Consider the following 19861-nt stretch of genomic DNA (forward strand, 5'->3'; position numbering starts at 1 on the left):
CGTTATAAAATCAGATCAATTCATGATTCATGTATGTCTGCCGTTGTCGAGGACCACATCATGTGAGTGGGGGACCATGTTTGGATTTAATGCAAGACAGACGACATTTAATTTGTTTTGTTAGGTAGGCCCTGTACATAAAGGGATTCTTATTTTTTGGGGAAAAAAAAAAGAATAGGTGTAGGGCTCATTTCACATCGAATTTTAATGATCTGAACTGTTTATTATTTTGTTAGTCTCGATTCATAAATCATCTTTGCAAAAATTCAATTCAATTCGAAACAATTTGCCTATTTAATTATCGAGATCAAATTTCATTGTTTCTTATATAACAAAGTATTCGTTTATTTTTTTTAATCCAATTAGATGTTTTAAATATTTTTTATTTGATTAATATTTTATAAAAATAATCTATAAGGTACAACTTAAAAAATAAACGATTTAGATTATTAAAGTTTGATGCATGAACCTCACAACTAGTTCATATTTGTATAGGCTTTTCTTAAAGGCTTCCTTTAGTTAGGTATGAATAGGTAGACTTATAGGAGAAACTCGAATATTTTGAGCTGGCTACCCTGCCTTATTAGGATTGTGACTTTTTCCACGCGCTGCTTTTAGCTTGTGACAGAAAATCATCAATAGATTTTAAAAGTCGTTGTCTTTCTTAACCTAACTTAATTATGTATAATCTAGTCACGATAGTTTGTGCTGGGGTACGTTTCGGTATACAAGGGCGGACACATTATGCGACCATGGTGGTTTCAAGATCATCCGGAACCCCAAACAAGCATATAAAGGTCTTTGGAGACCTTCTGAATGTTTTGTATGGGTATCTTTTGTGACCATTATGTGTTTTGATGCAATGCATGTAGCATATCTCGTAGTACTTAGCAAGTTGTATCGACACACTTGACAAAGTTCTTGATAACGTTCATCAAATTGCTTCGGTAAATGTCGAACTCCAAGTGAGACGGCGCCGTCTTGTCCAACGCAACAATATGGCCCTCTATTATCTTATGTGCAACATGGTTTGCGTTCGTTTGACAACAAGAAGCCCACCAAGTGATCGATGAAATGCAATAAACTGAAATTTGTTTGCGCGTTTCACATTATGTTTTTAATCAGAAAACTTGGACTTTTAACATTGGGACCCCCAGAGTTTAAATCCTGAATCCGCCATTGTCGGTATACCAAGTGTAATAATATAATTGGTTGCAAAATTGAAAAAAAATAAAAATAAATAAAAATTCAACCAATTATATTATGACACTTGGTATACTGAATCGTGTCCCCGGCACATTGAAATTTCTTCTTTTTACTTCTCGAGATATTCTTTGGTATGACCCATGCGATTTATACGCTAAGACTAAATTCATCCCATTTTATATCACATGAATCAGTGGCACAGTAAATTTTCATTTTTAGGTCTACGACATTATTATGTTGAGTGGAGAGAAAATGTTTGAGATACTAAAGAATTAAGATTCAGAAATGTTTGCCTACATGAATTTGTTGATGATGTATGTTGGTGTTTGATGTTTGCATTGAGAAATTCTTCAGAGTAATTGTAAAATCACCATAATGCAACAATGTTACATTACACTTACGTAATCACTAGCCTTCATGCACGCGTTCATTCGCGTGCAGAAGGTATTTTTTGAATTACGGCATGCTACGTGTGATTTACACGTTTTAAACGTATTTATATGCGTAAATTGACAAAAGTAAAGTCGAATATTTGAAGTAAATAAATAATCTGAGGGCATGTTTACGTATCCGTAATCAGAATGAAAATGTGGAATTGAATTCTGATTACGGAGTACTCCAATGTTTACTAAACATGGAGGAATCAAAAAAGCAGTAGGGCCCACACAAATTTTGGAATTCAATTCCTTGTATTGGTGGAATTGGATTCTCTAGATATATGTGGTAATCCAATTCCTGCTTGTTTGGGCAATCAGAATGATACTTTTGTTCCCTTTATGCCTTAACTTACTTTTTTTATTTCCAAGACTATTTTTTATAAACCCATTAAAGTATATAAAATATTTGATTTGGGACAAGGGCATTTTAGTAATCATACTGGTTTATATTCTGATTCTGTTGAATTAGTAAACAGCTTTTATGGAATTCTATTCTGATTCCAGAACATTTAAGTCAACAGCTTCAACAAGAATCCGATTCTAACTTCTCCTTATTCCAACTCCTCCTCAATTCAATTCCTTTTATTTTCATTACCGTTACGTAAACATGCCATTATATTATGCTAGAAGAAACCCCTCATAAACCAATTAAAACAGCTGAATTTATATAATAAAATCAGTCTCTGTAGAATTTACATTAATAATAGAGAAAATAATATTTAATCAACAATTAATTGAATCACATTCTTGCAAGCCCATTGTGAGGATAAGCCTAGCTTCTCCCCTTTAGTGTAGATAATATCGTTTATTAAAAGAAAAAAAAAATCATTGGACAACTAATTTAATCACATAATTATCTGCGTGCAAACGATTTTTTTTTATAACCAGCATTACACGTCTTTTAAGATGTTTTGAACGTGATTAAAATAGAGAAAATAATATTTAATAAACAACTGATTGAATCATATTATTGCTAGTCCATTTTAAGGTTAAGCCTACCCCCTCCCCCTTAGCGTAGATAATATAGTTTGTTAAAAAAAAAATCATTTGATAATTAATTTAATCACATTATTATCCATGTGCGAAATATCTTTTTTTATATCCGGCATTATACGTGTATTATGATGTACTGTTCGTATATTTTAGTGATTTGACCGTTCAAACTGAATTGCTCCTAACTCTGTCAGATTGCCCACCCTCTTGTTCTACATTATAAAGTAAATTTACAAAATTACCCTTGCATTATTTTATGCTTTCTTCTTTGCTGCTTTTGAGTTTTTTGGCTGAGGGGCATTCTGGTCCTAATCATTTTTGTCGAAGCCGTGACCTCAAATTGGGAGAAATTTTTAGGTGTACCCTCACTTTTTGTACCCTCAATAAATAAATAAAATCAAACCATTATGAGTGAGGGTACACCTAAAAATTTCTCCCAATTTGGGCTCTGGCTTTATATATAAAGAATATTATGACACGTGTTTCATTCATTAATGCTAACTTTATATCGGGCCACATTATAGCACATGCCTCAGTGACATGACAATGATTTCCGTTTAAGTTAACGATCGGTACGCGGAGTTAAAGAGAAAACGTATGGGTCCAAACAAATTTGTGGAGAGGAGATTATACCACTTGTACTATTTTGAAACTTCATGGCTGTTGGACCTATTATTGCATTGCACTTTCAGCATAACACAATCACGAAAATTTTGCTCAACAAGTAACAACAAAACATTTTCTTACTAGATAGAATCAGCTATATGAATCTTAGAAAGCCGTAGCGATCGATTCTATATCACGTATTTCGTTAGATTCAAGTACCCTAAGTCTTTTCTTAGAGCCTCTTCCAAAGTCTTCTGAGCCCTTCCTTTATCCTTGAGCCTTTGAAAATTTTGCTCAAAAGAATAAACTGAAAAATTTTAAATCGAAAATTGTTCATACGATTGTTCGTATTTACAATCCAAAACCAACTTGCAAAAAAAAAACAATTTCACGCCAAACATATCCACCAACTCGCGACATGTAAAAGGAGGTATTGAACAATCTTGCAAAACATAGAAACACTATCGTAGTTATTTTTCACACGCTGGAATTGAATCTACAACAGCAACTATCTTCTTCTGCAACTCTGGCTTGTTGGCGCCAACTAGCTTGTCGATTTGCTGCCCATCCCGAAGGAAGAAGAAAGTGGGAGTGGCTTTGATGTCCCATGAAGTGCTGAAGTCCTGCACCATACAAAACCCAAGTGTAAACGAGCATCAATCCACTGGAAACATCACTTATTGTTTTGCACAATTATAATGTTATGGCGGAACCCCGAGTACATTAATGAGTAATTTGATTACCAGGCATATGGTCAGAAGAGGATAACTTGCATGCAATAGCACTAATACGATTACACTAACATAACTAGTTGCAACTTACAGTCAATTCATCAACGTCAACCACAAGGAACATCAGAGAAGGGTATTGCTCGGATAACTCGCGGTATAGTGGTGCAATCATTTTGCAAGGACCACACCATGTTGCACTGAAGTTTGCAATCACCTGTTGGACGTACCAATTTCAATTAGATAAAGAGCTAGAAAAGAAAGCTAACAAGTCATTCAACATAAAACTTGCCTACTAGGCACATAATATACTTCCAAACGAGGATCCAAGACGATGAATGTGGAAACAACATCCAACGCAACCTGAATTCCGAGCAATAGTAACCATATTGCATAACAATGTCATTGACCTATGATGAATGTCTATTTGGAGACAAGCTGCAGAGAGAACTTGTTTGCTGATGCATTTATATCGACACATTCTTAACAAATGATCTACTACTACTAGAGACAAGTACGACCTCACAAACTGGGAATACATAGTCTCATACACAATGCAATCTTCTAAAATTCTTTAAAGCCTGTTATAAAGGAGCCAGGATTACTGCAACAGATTGTGCTCCCGGTCAAATTATGATGAAACAAGTTCCTGTATACTAGCATCTTTTCATCAGGGGAAGGCGTCATTGGGAGGTTTTCTGAATCAAAACTTTAAAGAAAATGATCTCTTACTATCAATTAGAAGAACTAGTCTTTTGCTATTCCACCCATTGTGTTGGTTTAAATTCTTAGCTATTTTTCCTTGGTTGCCAAAGCTTAAATTTGACAGCCTGAATAGGACACTCAATGTTTCAGTAGATAAGAGAATCTATAGAGATTTGATAACCATACTGTTCTTCCCAATTTTATATCTCAAAACGTGCAGCTTTGCATAGGATCCCACCCAAGGTCATGGGACTTGTACCTTTTTTCATGAGTCCCGGTTTAGGTTTTATCACTAACCACAAAAGTCTTAATGATTACCAGATTTTAAATGTAGTAACTCGTTACCAATAGAAAAATACTGAATTAGGTTCAGCCGAAGTATATTAAAAATTTGACAATGAAGTATCAGATATGATTCAACATAGTATATTTCTCTTGAAAAGAAAGAGTGATTAAACTTACAATTTTGCCGTCCCTTTTTGCTTCTTCCATCTTTTGATCCCAAATTTCCGTAGTGGTGATGAGGTGCACATTGGCACCAGCAAACTCAAGTTTATCTTCAGAATCGTCTTCTTTAGTTTTAGGCTACAAGTATCATGAAAGTTATAACTTGCAGATTACAGAAGAAAACACACAACAAATAAACGCTAAAGTGGAATACAAGAAAGTTCAACATTATCAACGAAACACCCAATTACTGAGAACATCAATCATACAGTGATAATTTCTTCTTGGCAGGCTGCAGACATAAAACATTAAAGGCTAAACGCAGAAGGAAGAACATAGACTTCTACTGCATGAATCGAACCAGTTATCTATCAACTTCGTAAGCTTGAACAGGTGATACAGACTTGTCCTAATCCAGCTAGGAAGATATTCTATTACCACATTCAATACCAAGCCATTCTTAGGAAGATAAATAATTAAAGGGAACTTTAACGAAAAGCTTCCGATATTGTTCACTTTAATAAAAAAAAAACCACATTTTTACACTAAAAAATCAATCCTAGTACTATTCACTTTACCCTTTATTTTGTCCTTATCGTTAAAACTCAAAGTTTTCAAGCTATTTTCAATAGTTTTCCAATAATTTAAAACGAAAGAAACGCCAACCTTACTCCCGCAAGCTCCCATCTTGATGTCCAACACCAAACTAGTTACAGAGCAGCTCGCTGAAAGCCTAAACATCCACCAATTTCAGTAGGACAAATGCAAATGCTTGCCATAATATTCGACGGCAAAGAAGAACATCGAAAGATAACACATGACAGATTGATTGTTCGAAATAATCAATCTCATTAGCACAAAAGGTGTACTACTTCCGCTAATTCAATTAGTCCGAAAGCATCGAAAAAAAACATTTTAATCACTTTAACAAGCATTATCCAAGTGATTATGCTCAAGTAATCATTTGAGCAAGCATTATCCAAGTGATTATGCCCAGTAAATACAGCTGAAATATCAAGAGATAAGGCAAGTATCAAAATTTAAATACCCAAAAACATAAAAAACCAAAATTCGAAACATTTTATCAGTATAAATTCATACCCAGAATCCAATATTTTGAAATTCGAAGGGAAAACAAATATTAAAAACAAGATTTGCAACCCATAAAAAGAAAAAAATAATCAATTTCCTCGCTAATAAACATTGGCTTGCAAGAATTTACACATTTCTAAATTGAGAAATTCCAATAATAAATTGATATACATAAATACATATATACATATATACATATATACACACACACACATATGCGCGACAATATAATCAGAAATTACCTTCAGAAGATCGAATTGCTGAAATTGTAATACGAATCGAGTCGGCTGTAATTTGACAGAGAGATTGTGACAGAGATAAAGAGGGTAAGGATACGAACTAAAACGCGCGTTTTAGAATACAAACAATTTTTCAGGGAGAAATATGGTATGAAATTTTCTAGAAGAAGAAGGAGGTAATCAATCAATCTAACAGCGTTAACAGTAAACTGAGGAGCATCGTGTTTTTTTTTAACTTTTCCGTCGGTGCAAGTTAATTTGTTAATCCCATTTTTATGGAATTTAGACGCCTTTAATTAAGGAGTTTTAACTTTATTTGTTTGTTTTCAAATTATTTATTATCCTACTTACCATCAATATATTTTTTTAATTCAATTCTCATCATTTTTGGCAATTTATTTGTTTGTAGTTAGGACATAAGTTTTTTAATAACCTTTGATTTGTTTTTTAATGATAAGAAAATTATATGATGATATAAACAAAGCAGATACATATCACTTGCTAATACACTAATATGATGATATAAAATATAGTTTTCCTGCTTTTTGTCCTATTTATTTGTATTTATTCAATTTATTATTTATTATCTTGAGCTCTTGTACTTTGTGAGAATTATCAAGTTATTATTGGTGCAAAATTTGATATATACCCGACTCTATGGCGTATTTTTAAAATAATTTTAATATTATTAATTTTAGTATAAGACTATATTATGGCATCATATGCCTTTATTAGTTCCATATTAGTTCTAATAATTACCCTCAATTCCCTCCCCCAACTTGGTTAATTCCATGATGACCAAAAAAAGAGTTAAAAGATGATTTGGCTACCGCTTATGGTACAATGGTATTCTATTTTACTTGCAGTGAGAGGTTTTAGATTCAATTTTCGTTAAAAACTAATTTGAACCACATTATTGCTAGCTCACTGCTTTTCTTCGCTCTCTTAATATAAATAATATCGTTTATTAAAAAAAATGATTTGACTATGTCAACTTCATCAAATCTCCATCTTGCACGTTGATCATATGCCACCATATTTAGATTCATTTTCCTGTGACATGTTTCTAATGCTCAAATTCAAATGTGGACGAAATTTGGAAGGTAAAAAGTTGGAATGTATGTGGGGCTTTGCTTGGTTCCATCTCATTAATCAATGATTTTTTATTATTATTATTTTTTTTTTTGTGGTATGAAATGTCGAAGGTAAAAAGTTGGAATGTATGTGGGGCTTTGCTTGGTTCCATCTCATTGATCAATGATTTTTTTTTTTATGGTACGAAATTTTACGTGTTATAATAACAGTTCACAATGTTATACTTTATAGAAGTATTATAATTATCAGTTTGATGGACATTAAATGATTTTGAGATGTATGCTTTTGCCACTACTGCTACTAATCAACAACTTTAATTTTTTTTTTATATTTTGAGTTGTTATAAGATTTGAAAATTGTGGGGTGTATGTAGAAAATGTAAGGCGTATGTTGAGAATGTGAGGTGTGAGAGTGTTATGGAGAAGTATGTGAGGTGTATTAAGATAATTTTTAATTGAAAAAGCAAATGTAGGATGTATTAAGTACGTGGAGTTTATTCAACAGTATATGGGGTGTTAATATTATAAGCAAATGAGAGTATTATGAGAAAGTATGTAAGATGTACTAAGAGTATGCAATTACTCATTTTATAATAAAAGAGAACTTTTATAATATGTTAATTAAGAACAAGTCCATGTGTTATAACTTGTCTTAAAAATAATGCAAAATCGTATCTCGAATACTCTAAAAATTTGCTGGTTAATTACCCTCAATTCCCTCCATCGGCTTGGTTAATTCCATCTTTGACTAAACAAACATTTATGCTTGGTCAACTGCATCAAATCTAAATCGTGCACGTTAATGATATGTAAATAAATTAGAATATAATGTTCGTATTTGACCGTTACCAAGTAAAAAGTAGCTTATGATAATGATGTGAAGGAAAAAAAAAAGATAGAATGTTTAATGTATACTTTATTCTGAATGATTATAGGACTAATCATTGGGCCGGGCCGGACCGGACCTATTGGCTCAGCGGGTCCAAGTGGGCTTTTCAATTTTTGGGTCGGGCCTTGTAGTTTCATATTTAAATGTGTGTGTTTTTCTTTCCACATCCTACATTTGTAAGATAAACTATAGGTAAGGGGAGTACATCGCTATACGATACATCCCAACTAGGTTGGGAAGTTATCAATCTAAACCCTTTTCGAATAATTGAGCTAAAACAAGATGAGAGAGAGAGAGAGAGAGAGAGAGAGAGAAGAATGGATCTAAAAGGTGGAGCAATCAGAAGCTTACCTACTTTCATGGTGTTTTAGATATTCTTCACCGTTCTAAATTTGGTTATTCAAGGCGGAGCAACCGAATGGATCTAAGAATGTTGTTGGGTGTTGTTAGGATGTTGCTACATTTTTTGTAGTTTATGATCAATGAAGGGCATGGTGATCAATTAAAAAATCAATTAAGTTTAGTATAGACTTTTCACATGCAAAATTGATCAAAAGAGTAATTTTAAAAGGGTGGTGCTATTGCCACTCAGTACTACGATCTAATGATATTTCTCTTCACTTGGAAGCGAGAGGTCTTAGATTCGTATCTTATAGATGACGAATTCGATATCAAATTAGGCTGCCCATTATGTAGCTTATCTGAACTCTCTCTCTCCTTAGTGTAAAAATATCAAAGTACTCAAAAAAAAAAAAAAAAAACCAAAAAAGGTGTACCACCCAATCAAATTCGTCATAACATTCATAATGATCAACTTTACGAAGATCCCATTGTATTCCAGAAGCTCGCAACATTGGTCCCGATAAACTTCAATTTATTACTTCCTCAATATTGATGTACTCAAAAAATAAAAAATAATAATAATAAAAAAAAGGTGGTTCAAGATGAAGCAATCGGCAATTTAATTAATAAATCAAGGCTGCATTACAAGAACAATTTATTGGATGAGTAAACAGCAAACATAAGAGTTCATTGGATTTCTATATTTCTCAATCTTTCAAGATACAACAAGAAATGGTAGATGAAAAATCAATACCGATTCCTTAGTCGATGGAATTAAAACGAAGATTTTAAGTTTCTGTCTAGAAATCCGGAAGGAACAACATCAAACAAGAAATTAAAGTTGTGGTAAAACCAGAATTACATCGCATTCATACCCTTCTTTTTTTTTTATATGATTAAGGAAAGGAAGAACAACGATCTGTTCTTCCTCAATTGAAACGCCCCGAACCTGTCCCGCACCCCCCAAATACAAACTCTACATCTGGATGAAAAAACATCTTCAACCCATTGCATATTTCTGAGTCCAGCTACGTGCAGTGGATTCGTACTTGGCTCGATCAGTTTTGTACATGTGGGCGATCTCTGGCACGAGAGGGTCATCAGGATTTGGGTCAGTCAGCAATGAGCAGATTGAGAGCAATACCTGGTTTTACATGCAAAATGGGCTTAGTAAATACAATCCTAACCATCTCAGGCAAATAATAAGAAGCATATAGGAAGAATAGGAAGTCGTGGCTGATACCGAAAACTATGAATTGGAAAAACCAAAAAGGAGATATTGTCCTCGATCATCGCATGCAACATCAACATTTTTAAGTACCTTCTCAACTCTTTACAAGGAGCATAATGAACTATTAATGACCTTTTAGCATAAGCAATGCAGAGAGTAATGGAGAACTCTTGCCTAGCTTAAAAACTAGGCGATAATTTTGGAAACACCTGATAACTCTGTGATGCATCAAGGCATCGTATGTATACCAATTCCAGATTCAACGAGAGTACAAAGACAAACCAATGTTATGCGGGATTCAAGGAAATATTACAAGAAAATGAAGTCAAACAAACATAAACTTAGTCCGAAATAAAAGACAAACCTTAGAGATAGTAAGTGCTGGGCTCCATTGCTCTTTTAGGATGTCAAGACAAATGCTTCCGTTGCTATTGATATTCGGGTGGAAGACCTTAGTCCTAAATGCAACCTGAGAAACGAAATACCATTATTCTTCTAGATCAAACAATCACCACACAGACATCACGACAAAGCAGGACCGAATTCTGAACATAAGATTGTACAATTTACCTTAGGGGGCTTAAAAGGATAATCTGGAGGGAAATGAATGGTGACCAGGAAAACACCTCCTGCATATGGGCTATCAGGGGGTCCCATAATCGTTGCTTGCCAATGAAACATGTCCTCAGCCACAGGACCTTATACAAAATTAACAAAAATTTACTTATCCAATTGGGGAACCTATAATACACAGTAATATCAACCATTCACACACAAATCATCGAAATTGACACGCACCGACACCCACATCTCTATACAAAAACAACAATTTATCATGACAAACTAACAGAGATTTGAACTTTGAGTATAAAATCATAACAAAGTTTCGGTAATTAGAAAAATTTAAATATAAATTTCGCGCCGACGACCACATCTCTATACAAATCATCAATTTACCATAACAAACTAACAAAGCTTTCAACTTTTAAGTGTAAAATCATCAAATTACAACTCAAAACTCAATTAAAAATACCTGCGCTGCAAGAAGTTGGAGGATCCTTCTGCAAATCCTTGAGCTCTTTCAAGATGCGCTTCGACGCCATGACGAAACCGAATCGCTCACAAATCACAACTCAAAACTCGCAACCCAGGACCGGAAAATCTGTAAAATCAAAGAAATTCAAATCCAACCCAATTATCTTTACACCCAAATCATCAAATCCCAAAAGCAATTTTGCTATTCGAAAACAAACCATCATCCAATCAAATCAAATCAAAACAATTTCCAATGTTCCATCAATCAAATACCTGAGAGATCGGACGGAAATAGCGGCAGCAGAGGGAAACGGGTATGTAGCAGATCCGGAGCTCCGCCTCCCAAAGCTTCCGCTGCCACCAATCGCTCGTTTCGATCGAGACCCCCGGATATTTTCCCGAACAAAAACTCAAGAGACTTCGTGGATTTCCCTTTCAACGGTTTATATACACCGTCCATGAATCTCTTCTCCTTCTTTCTTATCCGTTACTTTTTCCTTCTCTTTTTTTTTTTAAATTCTTTTATATTTGTAACCGTTATTTACGGCGGCTTTCTAATTTTAAAATTTTAATTTTGGTTTGAAAACTAGGGGCGTCGGCGGCTGTGGACTCCGGCTTACCTAATTTGGATCGACTTATCCAATTGGGATATTTCTGGGCGAACTGGATCCTCTCCTAAGCTTAGGATGGAATCCTCCTGAACAGTTTATTTGGCCCATTAAATTTTGATTTAACGACTCTAAACAGGGAATCCTTCTAAAAATTATAATAATTGCAACCGTTTGATCAAATTTGAACGGTTTCAATGGGTGCTCATGAGGATCTCTATCCTAAGCTCAGGAGAGGATCCAGCTCCTTTTTAGGTGACCCAATCATTAATGTGAGCTTTAATGAAAATGGTTTCTCAAAACTTTTAATTAACAAAAAACCATATACTAATTTTATTTAATAAAAATGGCTTAAACTTTGATAACAATGGTTCGAATTTTAATAAAAATGACAAAAGTTTTACATAATAACCAAAAAAAAAAAACCCAACAAATATTGACGCACGGGACCACGCATCACATCACACATGTACACACTCTCTTTCTCACTTAACCGTTCAACTTCCTCTCTCTCTCCCTCTTTCACATATTCCCATCAATTTTTCTCTCTTTTCACCTCACCCATTCACATCAACTTTTTTTCATTTTTTTTTTCACCTCGCCTCATTCTTCTCTCTCCTCACCTCACTCCATAAACAATTTATTTTTTATTTTTATTTTATTATTTGTTTATTTGACTATTCTTTCAAAAAAAATTTAGAATAAATTAAGTAATAATATTACAATATCAAAAATAAAGAAAACTTTCATTATTCAGTTTTATGAACACTAATACTGTCACTATTTCTTAAATAGAATATTGACTACTACTTAAATTTGAACACTATTTACTGAACATTGACTATTTCTTACATTGAACACTATTTCTTAAACTGAACATTGACTACTTCTTACACTGAACACTATTTTTTAAATTGAACATTAGCTACTTAAACTAAACAATATTTCTTAGACTGAACATTGACTATTTCTTAAACGGACTATCACTACTTCTTAAACTGAACAATGACTATTTTGTAAATTAAACACTAACTATTTCTTAAACTGAACACTAGTACAATTACTATTTCATAAACTAAATACTGACTATTTCTTAAACCAAACACCTTGTAAACTAAACACTGATTATTTCTTAAATCTAACACTAGTACTATCATTATTTCGTAAATTAAATAGACTATTTATTAAACCAAATAATAGTACTATCACTATTTCGTAAACTAAGCACTAATTATTTCTTAAACCAAACACTAGTATTATCACTATTTTGTAAACTAGTACTGTCACTATTTTGTAAACCAAACACTAACTATTTCTTAAACCAAAAACTAACTATTTCGTAAACTAATTGTGACATCCCACATCGCCTAGGGGAGTGATCCTTATATATATATTCTCATCCTTACCTAGCACGAGGCCTTTTGGGAGCTCACTGACTTCGGGTTCCGTAGGAACTCCGAAGTTAAGCGAGAAGGGGGCTAGAGTAATCTCATGATGGGTGACCCACTGGGAAGTTGCTCGTGAGTTCCTAAAAACAAAACCGTGAGGGAATGGTAAGCTCAAAGCGAACAATATCGTGCTATGGTGGAGTCGGGCCCGGGAAGTGGTCTCGCTCGGGCCGGGATGTGACACTAAACATTGACTATTTCTTAAAATCAAACACTAGCACTATCATTGTTTTTTAAACTGAACATCGACTATTTTATAAACTGAACACTAAAAGGTTCAAAATTTGAAGCTCTCTTCTCATTATCATATGAATCACTGGCAATAATATTTATATTCTTATAGAGTTAGAATAATGATTTTCACATTCCTATTTGTTCTTTTGACATTTCTTTGAACAATTTATTTGACTTTCCTTTAATTTATTCAATACAAAATTAACAACAAAAGCATAAATGAAAGATCAGAAAAGCTAATGTGCTTTCATTGAGGATCATAATCTAATATTTTTTATTTTAATGTTTTAGCTGGTTACGATTAAAATTAATAAAGAATTCCATAAATTGAACATGGGGTGATGATGAGATGCTACCCCACGTGGAGGGCTAAGCAAATTTCTCTCTCTATCTCCCTCTCTAATTTTTTTTGGGGTTTGTTAATATCAGTTTGAATGGATTTGGTTGGCATTATCTTCTTTCTACGTGCATAGTCTCTCTCTCTCTAAACCTTTTCCTTCCTGATGAAATATTTAAAAAGTAATTTGTGTGTTGCTTTTGCACTGTTGGTTTATGTTGAATTGGTAGATGCTTGCTTTCGCACTACTTGCGTGCACACACGCTTTGGGTTGAATAAGTTTTTGTTTTTGTTTTTTTTGTTTTTTTATCTCTTGTCCTTATCATTAAATAAAAGTTATTAGGCGACTTTTGGTTAAAACTCAAAGTTTTGAAGCCCTTTTCATTAGTTTTTCTATAATTAATTGGGTTAAATTTGGGTTGTTCCAACCATCTAGATAGACGGAAATTGTCACTTACTACTATATTTTAATGGTATTTTTCTCAGATGTAAATGAGAGGTAGATTTTCACCAAATGCAAATTGGAACCAAATTATTGTTAGGAGGCTTAGTATACTCTGCTACCCTCTAATATAGATAATATCTTTTACTATTTAAAAAAAAAAAAAAGCTAGTTGCTTCGTCACTATAGCCCAACTTTTAGAGGCTTGAAAAAATTTACAGAAACATTTCAACCTTCCTTTAGCCATTATTGTGTGATTCATATACATCAAAAATTAAACTCAAAACATACCGTATGTAATGCGGGTCTAAAATCGTTCACGATCAGTTAATCGGTAGTTTGATGGATTGCCTTTTCGACGGAGCCGGGGTCGATAATCACGTGGCTCCCACATGCTTTGAATCGTGCCTCTTTGGTGGTCCCAAGTAAACGTGAAAGTTTCTGTTGCTTTATTTTGCCGGAATTGGTAACGCCGTAAGTTCGTAACGAACTGACCTCCTTCCGTTATTTTTTAACGCAAAAGTTAGAATGCTAACGTATGATGATTAACACTACAGATCCCTTAACCGCCCAATCATAGGCTACCAAGTCAGCACGTTGGAAAGGAAATAATCTAGTGCTCCGTGGTCCATCAAAAGTCTTGATAGACGGGTATGATGTATCCCAAAGTTATACCACAGTCCTACTATTTTTACTTGATTTTCACTTGGATCTCTCTATAACGTTTTGTTATATTTTGTTTTCACTTTAATTACAGTTGGTTGTATTCTTGCCTACTTATAAATCCGAACCTTTAAATTCAACCTTTTTTTTTTATTTTATAAAAAACGAATTTTCTCGGTATAATTGATATACACTAATCACATTAAAAAGAGAGAAAGAGTTTAAACCAGAAAACTCTAATAAATATGATGATACGTCGCTTGCAATGACGAGCTTGATACAATATAAATATCTTCATTATATAATTGAGCCCAAATTCTTCCAATTTTAGTGTCAAATAAAAAATAAAAATTTGTCAACTGAGAAAATTGTTTATTATTTCATACACATTTCTCATTTTTTTATTGAACAAGATTCTTGATTAGACATCATAGAATAATACATAAGATAGAAAAATTGGTATTTCTTTCCCGTATTTCAAATATTTCTTAAAGTTCTAAATACGTTATTGGGTGTTTTTTTAGTGATTTCAATACCTGTGAGATTATTAACAATATTTTTTTTGGAGAATGTTGATAAATTCCAAAATCCATTCCGTCGTCCTATAGTGACAATCATCTTTTTTTATTAGTACTGTAGTAGGCCTTTGGTTGGGTATTGGAGCAACACTGCCTATTGATAAGTCCTTAACTTTAGGTCTTTTTTAAATTGACTCAACTATGAAATAGAAAAGTATATATTATGATGTGTGTTCAAGGGAATAGTCGCTTCAAAGTGAGTTTTCTCTAGATATCCAAACATAAATATTAGAAACAAAAAATGCGTCTTAATTAAAAAACACGCTTAATATCATAGAATTTAAACAAAATATTTTATTAATACCAGCAAACTAATTACAAAATACAAATCTTCCCAAAAAAAAAAGAAAGAATCAAACTAGAAAAGAAGTACGCTAGGATGATTCACATCTCTCATTTAAAAATTCAAATTAAAAATAGTTTTGGCCTAATTAATCGGACTTACGGCCACCTAGTACTACAATCTAATGATATTCCTTTTCACGGGTAAGTGAGAGGTCTTAAGTTTGATTCTCACCAAAGACGAATTTGAATCACATCGCTAGCCCATTGTGAGGTTTGAGTCAATCCCCTTCTTTTAGTGTAAATAATATCAATTGTTTAAAAATAAATAAAAAATACACTAATTGGACTAGCGATACTAACGAAAACGAGTTTAGGAACCAAAGTGAAAATCTCAAAAAACTAAACGGACCATGATGCAATTTCATCAAAATAATAAGAAAACGCGAAAAAACGTACCGCAAATTAGAAAAATAACGCAAGAAAGCACTTCCTGGCATCCTCCCTACAGACGAAACAAAATCCGATCGAGACAAATCTCAGTGAAGGAAAAATCCAACAGCAACAAGTCGGATCCGGGTTCGGGTCTGTCGGTACGATTCGATTTCATTCTCGGGTGGCGGCAGGGAAAGAGGCGGAGCATTTTGTGAGCCTAAAAATGGAGGACGATAAGAAGAAGAAGAAGAGGAACAAGAAGAAGAAGAACAAGCAGGGCGAGGCCACCGACGATGTTCCTGTTGCTGGAAACGGACAAGCTTCCCAGGCCGCAGGAGATGTTCATACCGATGATGCCCCCGCCGTCGGCGGTGGCCAAGTTTCAGAGGCCGGTGGCGGTGCTCGTTCCGATGCTGAGCGAGATGGAGATGGAGATGTGAATGGGAAGAGGCATGAGGGCAATGGCACGGAATCTGTAAGCTTCAATTTCATTAATTTACTAATCAGGATTAGCAATTGATAGTTATCTATTACGCATTCGAATTTGAATTGGATCAATCACCAGCTACATTGTGGTTTGGGAATTTATGTTATTTGAATTAGTTTTTATTTTGTGCAGAGATTATTAGCTGAATCTAAGAAAAATTGGCTCCAAAAAGAGGTTAGTGTGAACATTAATTACCTCACAACAGAATTTATATTCAATTGTGATGCGAAAGTTTTTGTCTTGAACAGAAACTAACCCTAGTTTTTACAGGCTGCATTAGAAGAAACAATCAAACAATTGCAAATCGAAAAGGACGTATACATACAGAAAGAGGTAATATAATGTGAATTTCAACTTTGAGAATAATATTGGACCAAATATTAGGGTACATTTATTGTAATTTACAGGATTTAAAGTTTAAACTTTTGATGTTATTTCATACTTTAGGCTACATTAGGGGATACTATTAAACGATTACAGAATGAGAAGGATTCGTGTATACAGAAAGAGGTACTAGATTATCTTTTGATTTTAGATGTTGGACCGAGAGAGCGGTTGAAACCTTTTCTTGTCCAGTATGGATCTTTTTGACCATTCCTTTTGGCTTTGTGTATGGTTTATTCAGCAAACGTTAGAAGATACAATAAAGCAATTGCGGGATGAAAAGGATTCACATATACAGAAAGAGGTAATGTCACCTAAATTTACTTGAGGTAAGTAGCTGACAAAGAGTTAGTCCGTATATGTGTTTACAATTGTGCTCTATCACACTTCGTAGTGCAATTGTTTGCTTATTCTGCATGTATTTTCAAGACTGTGCTTAATCGGATGATATACAGGCTGGTCTACAGATGGAAAATGATCAATTACAGAGCGAAAAAATTTTGTGCCTTCAGAAAGAGGTGATTTGAGTTGCATCATAGGGCTCTTTTAAACTATGTTCATCATTCAATGCAAGTGCACCTCTATGTTTTTTCTTCCCCAGGATGCACATAATCATGATTTTTTAGTGTTTGGTACAACATTATTATAAACAAGATTGCAAACTAGAGGAATTGGTTGTTAATGCTGTGTTTGTTCCAGGTTGGATTAGAGGAGAGAATTGGTCGGTTAGTAGATGAAAACGGCACTTTGCATTCGGAAAAGGTTAGAGCCGCTCTTGTTTATTGTAACCCCATAACTAATAATCAGTTGTCCTCCCTTGATTGCCTTCACTCCTGTTTTGCAAGTGTAAAACTTGCCCTGTATTTTTCCGCAGGCAAGCTTACAGGAAAAGATTAAACATCTAGACGGAGATAGAGACACTTGGATTCTAAAGGAGGTACTCAAATACTCTAATAACTCTTAACTGTAAATTGTAGATGAGGAATATTGGGCAATTCTTAGAATTTTGTGCTGAATTCATTGTTATTTGCACCTGAAAAATACATCATTGTAGTTTCATCTTCTGAAACTCTTTTGTTACTTAATCTTTATTTTATCATTTTATGTCAGTGACTTAGTTTGGTCCTTATCATGTGGCTCTTACAGGATTCGTTTAAAGAAACAATAGCAACTCTGAATGATGATATTGCTAGATTACGAGCACAGGTATGTAGCTTAATTGACCCTGCCAATCTGCTTGATGGATTCAATTAAATTGTTTTTTGATCTACAAGTTGTCCACATGCGTAACTACTTGATTGAGTATGGAGGAGTTTGACTATTGCTTTGCTTTCTTAGATCCTGTATGATATAGGTTTGAATCAAGTCAGACTGTCTTCCTTGTTGCATGCTCATCCTAATTCATGTTCACAAGTAGTTCACATAACATCTTTATATTTTCTTCTGATATGGAAATTAAAACCAAACCTGGGCAGGTATCGGAATTGGAGCAATCCAGGAATAATCTTGTACAAGAAAATCAACAGCTGATGGAAAACATTTCTAGTTTGCAGTTGCAAATTAAGAATCTTGAGAGTGTCTCCTCTACGCCATCATCAGATGACCTTGCAAAGGTTTGCTTCCATTTGCTTACCTGATGACGGAATTTTATGGGTAGCTTTATGTACAATTAGGGTACTAAGTTTGTGGGAGTGTTTTATGTTTCCCGGAGAATGAATTCTTACAATGGTGTTTGGAACTTTTATTAACTACTACGAGTGATAAATCTATCAGTTTTACTGAGTTTTTTTTTTTTAATAAAAAATCTGACAAACGTCTCTTTTTCTATTATTGATATCTTGACATACTATTTGTCAAAGGACGAAAATATATCTGACTGTGTTAATGTAGCATGCTTTGGAACGTGAGGAGTTGAACTCTCAGGTTGAAGCAGCATGCTCACTTGTTGAGAAATTAGTCGCAGAAAATGCAGAGCTTGTTGAGAAGGTGAAAGGCTGCTCCCCTCCCGTGGTTTTCTATAGAGTAACGTGTACAGTCGTGTTATACATTGAGACACCTGTGATTAAGTTTTAGCTATTACTATAAGATTTTGATGGGCTGACTATTTGTCTGATATATCTATTACTCTATCCTAGGTGAATGAGTTGTATGGTGAACTTGACCGACGGAGCCCAACAGTTGAACTCACTTCAACAGCTTCAACGGCAGAATCTAATACAACAGTTGTTCCTCCTGAAACTGTCAGTGTCATCGATCCCAGATCCAATGAGGATATGTCAACATCAGACCAGAAGCTTGATTCTCCAAAAGATGTTCCAATCAAACAGGAGATGCATAGTAATGGTAATGTGGATTCTGAACATGCTGCTTTAGTTCCAGAGTTGCCAGTATCTGATGAAATTAGTGAAATTGTGCAAATTCCGTTGGATGAGAATGAAGTCGGGAACCCAGAGTTGTCTCTCGTGGATGACAAAAATGCTGCTGTGCCACTTATAGAAGCTCCCCTGATCGGTGCTCCTTTCCGGTTAATGTCATATGTTGCTAGATATGTTAGCGGTGCTGACTTGGTTAACAAGGGTTCTACTTGACTCTAGTTATTAGCTTTCTACCTGTTCATGAGCAGCGGCATAACTTCCTGATATGTTTGTCGACATTACTATTCTTTTAGAGGTCGGGCTTTTGTTTTGGCCATTTACATTGTTAAAGTATCACAAAATGTAACTTCTGTTGAAGAAATACTTGTAAGCTGTGGGATTTCAGGGCTTCGCTCCTCTTTTTATGGATCTTTACCCTGTTTTTCGCAGCAGGTCTGCACGTTTTTGGCAATAGAATTCTCATTTCAGTTGCAGGAATTTCGTCGTTTAATCGCTTGCCATGATGATCCACGCCGTAGATGATTTATGAACAAACGGCAAATTT

At 34.3% G+C, this 19861-nt stretch overlaps 3 protein-coding genes across 3 annotated transcripts; 1 reads left to right on the top strand and 2 right to left on the bottom strand.

Annotated features, from left to right (window-relative positions):
* Positions 1 to 3545: 3545 nt before the first annotated feature.
* On the bottom strand, positions 3546 to 6615 carry LOC137722799 (thioredoxin H-type-like). The gene is made up of 5 exons (XM_068461894.1): positions 6457 to 6615; positions 5789 to 5855; positions 5138 to 5260; positions 4065 to 4187; positions 3546 to 3865 (listed from the first exon to the last, which is right to left on the bottom strand). The coding sequence occupies exons 2-5, from the start codon at positions 5807 to 5809 to the stop codon at positions 3713 to 3715; spliced, it is 420 nt and encodes a 139-aa protein (XP_068317995.1). The 5' UTR covers positions 5810 to 5855; positions 6457 to 6615; the 3' UTR covers positions 3546 to 3712.
* A 2801-nt stretch (positions 6616 to 9416) lies between these two features.
* LOC137723012 (ubiquitin-conjugating enzyme E2 28) lies at positions 9417 to 11477 on the bottom strand. The gene is made up of 5 exons (XM_068462166.1): positions 11318 to 11477; positions 11043 to 11171; positions 10580 to 10707; positions 10374 to 10478; positions 9417 to 9922 (listed from the first exon to the last, which is right to left on the bottom strand). The coding sequence occupies exons 2-5, from the start codon at positions 11110 to 11112 to the stop codon at positions 9779 to 9781; spliced, it is 447 nt and encodes a 148-aa protein (XP_068318267.1). The 5' UTR covers positions 11113 to 11171; positions 11318 to 11477; the 3' UTR covers positions 9417 to 9778.
* Positions 11478 to 16121: 4644 nt separating this feature from the next.
* On the top strand, positions 16122 to 19787 carry LOC137722281 (interactor of constitutive active ROPs 2, chloroplastic-like). The gene is made up of 12 exons (XM_068461247.1): positions 16122 to 16546; positions 16691 to 16732; positions 16829 to 16891; positions 17006 to 17068; positions 17184 to 17246; positions 17398 to 17460; positions 17642 to 17704; positions 17817 to 17879; positions 18089 to 18148; positions 18418 to 18555; positions 18833 to 18928; positions 19078 to 19787. Exons 1-12 carry the CDS (start codon positions 16295 to 16297, stop codon positions 19528 to 19530), a joined length of 1419 nt encoding a protein of 472 aa, XP_068317348.1. The 5' UTR covers positions 16122 to 16294; the 3' UTR covers positions 19531 to 19787.
* The last annotated feature ends 74 nt before the right edge of the window (positions 19788 to 19861 follow it).

The sequence above is a fragment of the Pyrus communis genome, chromosome 17, assembly GCF_963583255.1.
Source record: "Pyrus communis chromosome 17, drPyrComm1.1, whole genome shotgun sequence".
In the NCBI taxonomy this organism is placed as follows: domain Eukaryota; kingdom Viridiplantae; phylum Streptophyta; class Magnoliopsida; order Rosales; family Rosaceae; genus Pyrus; species Pyrus communis.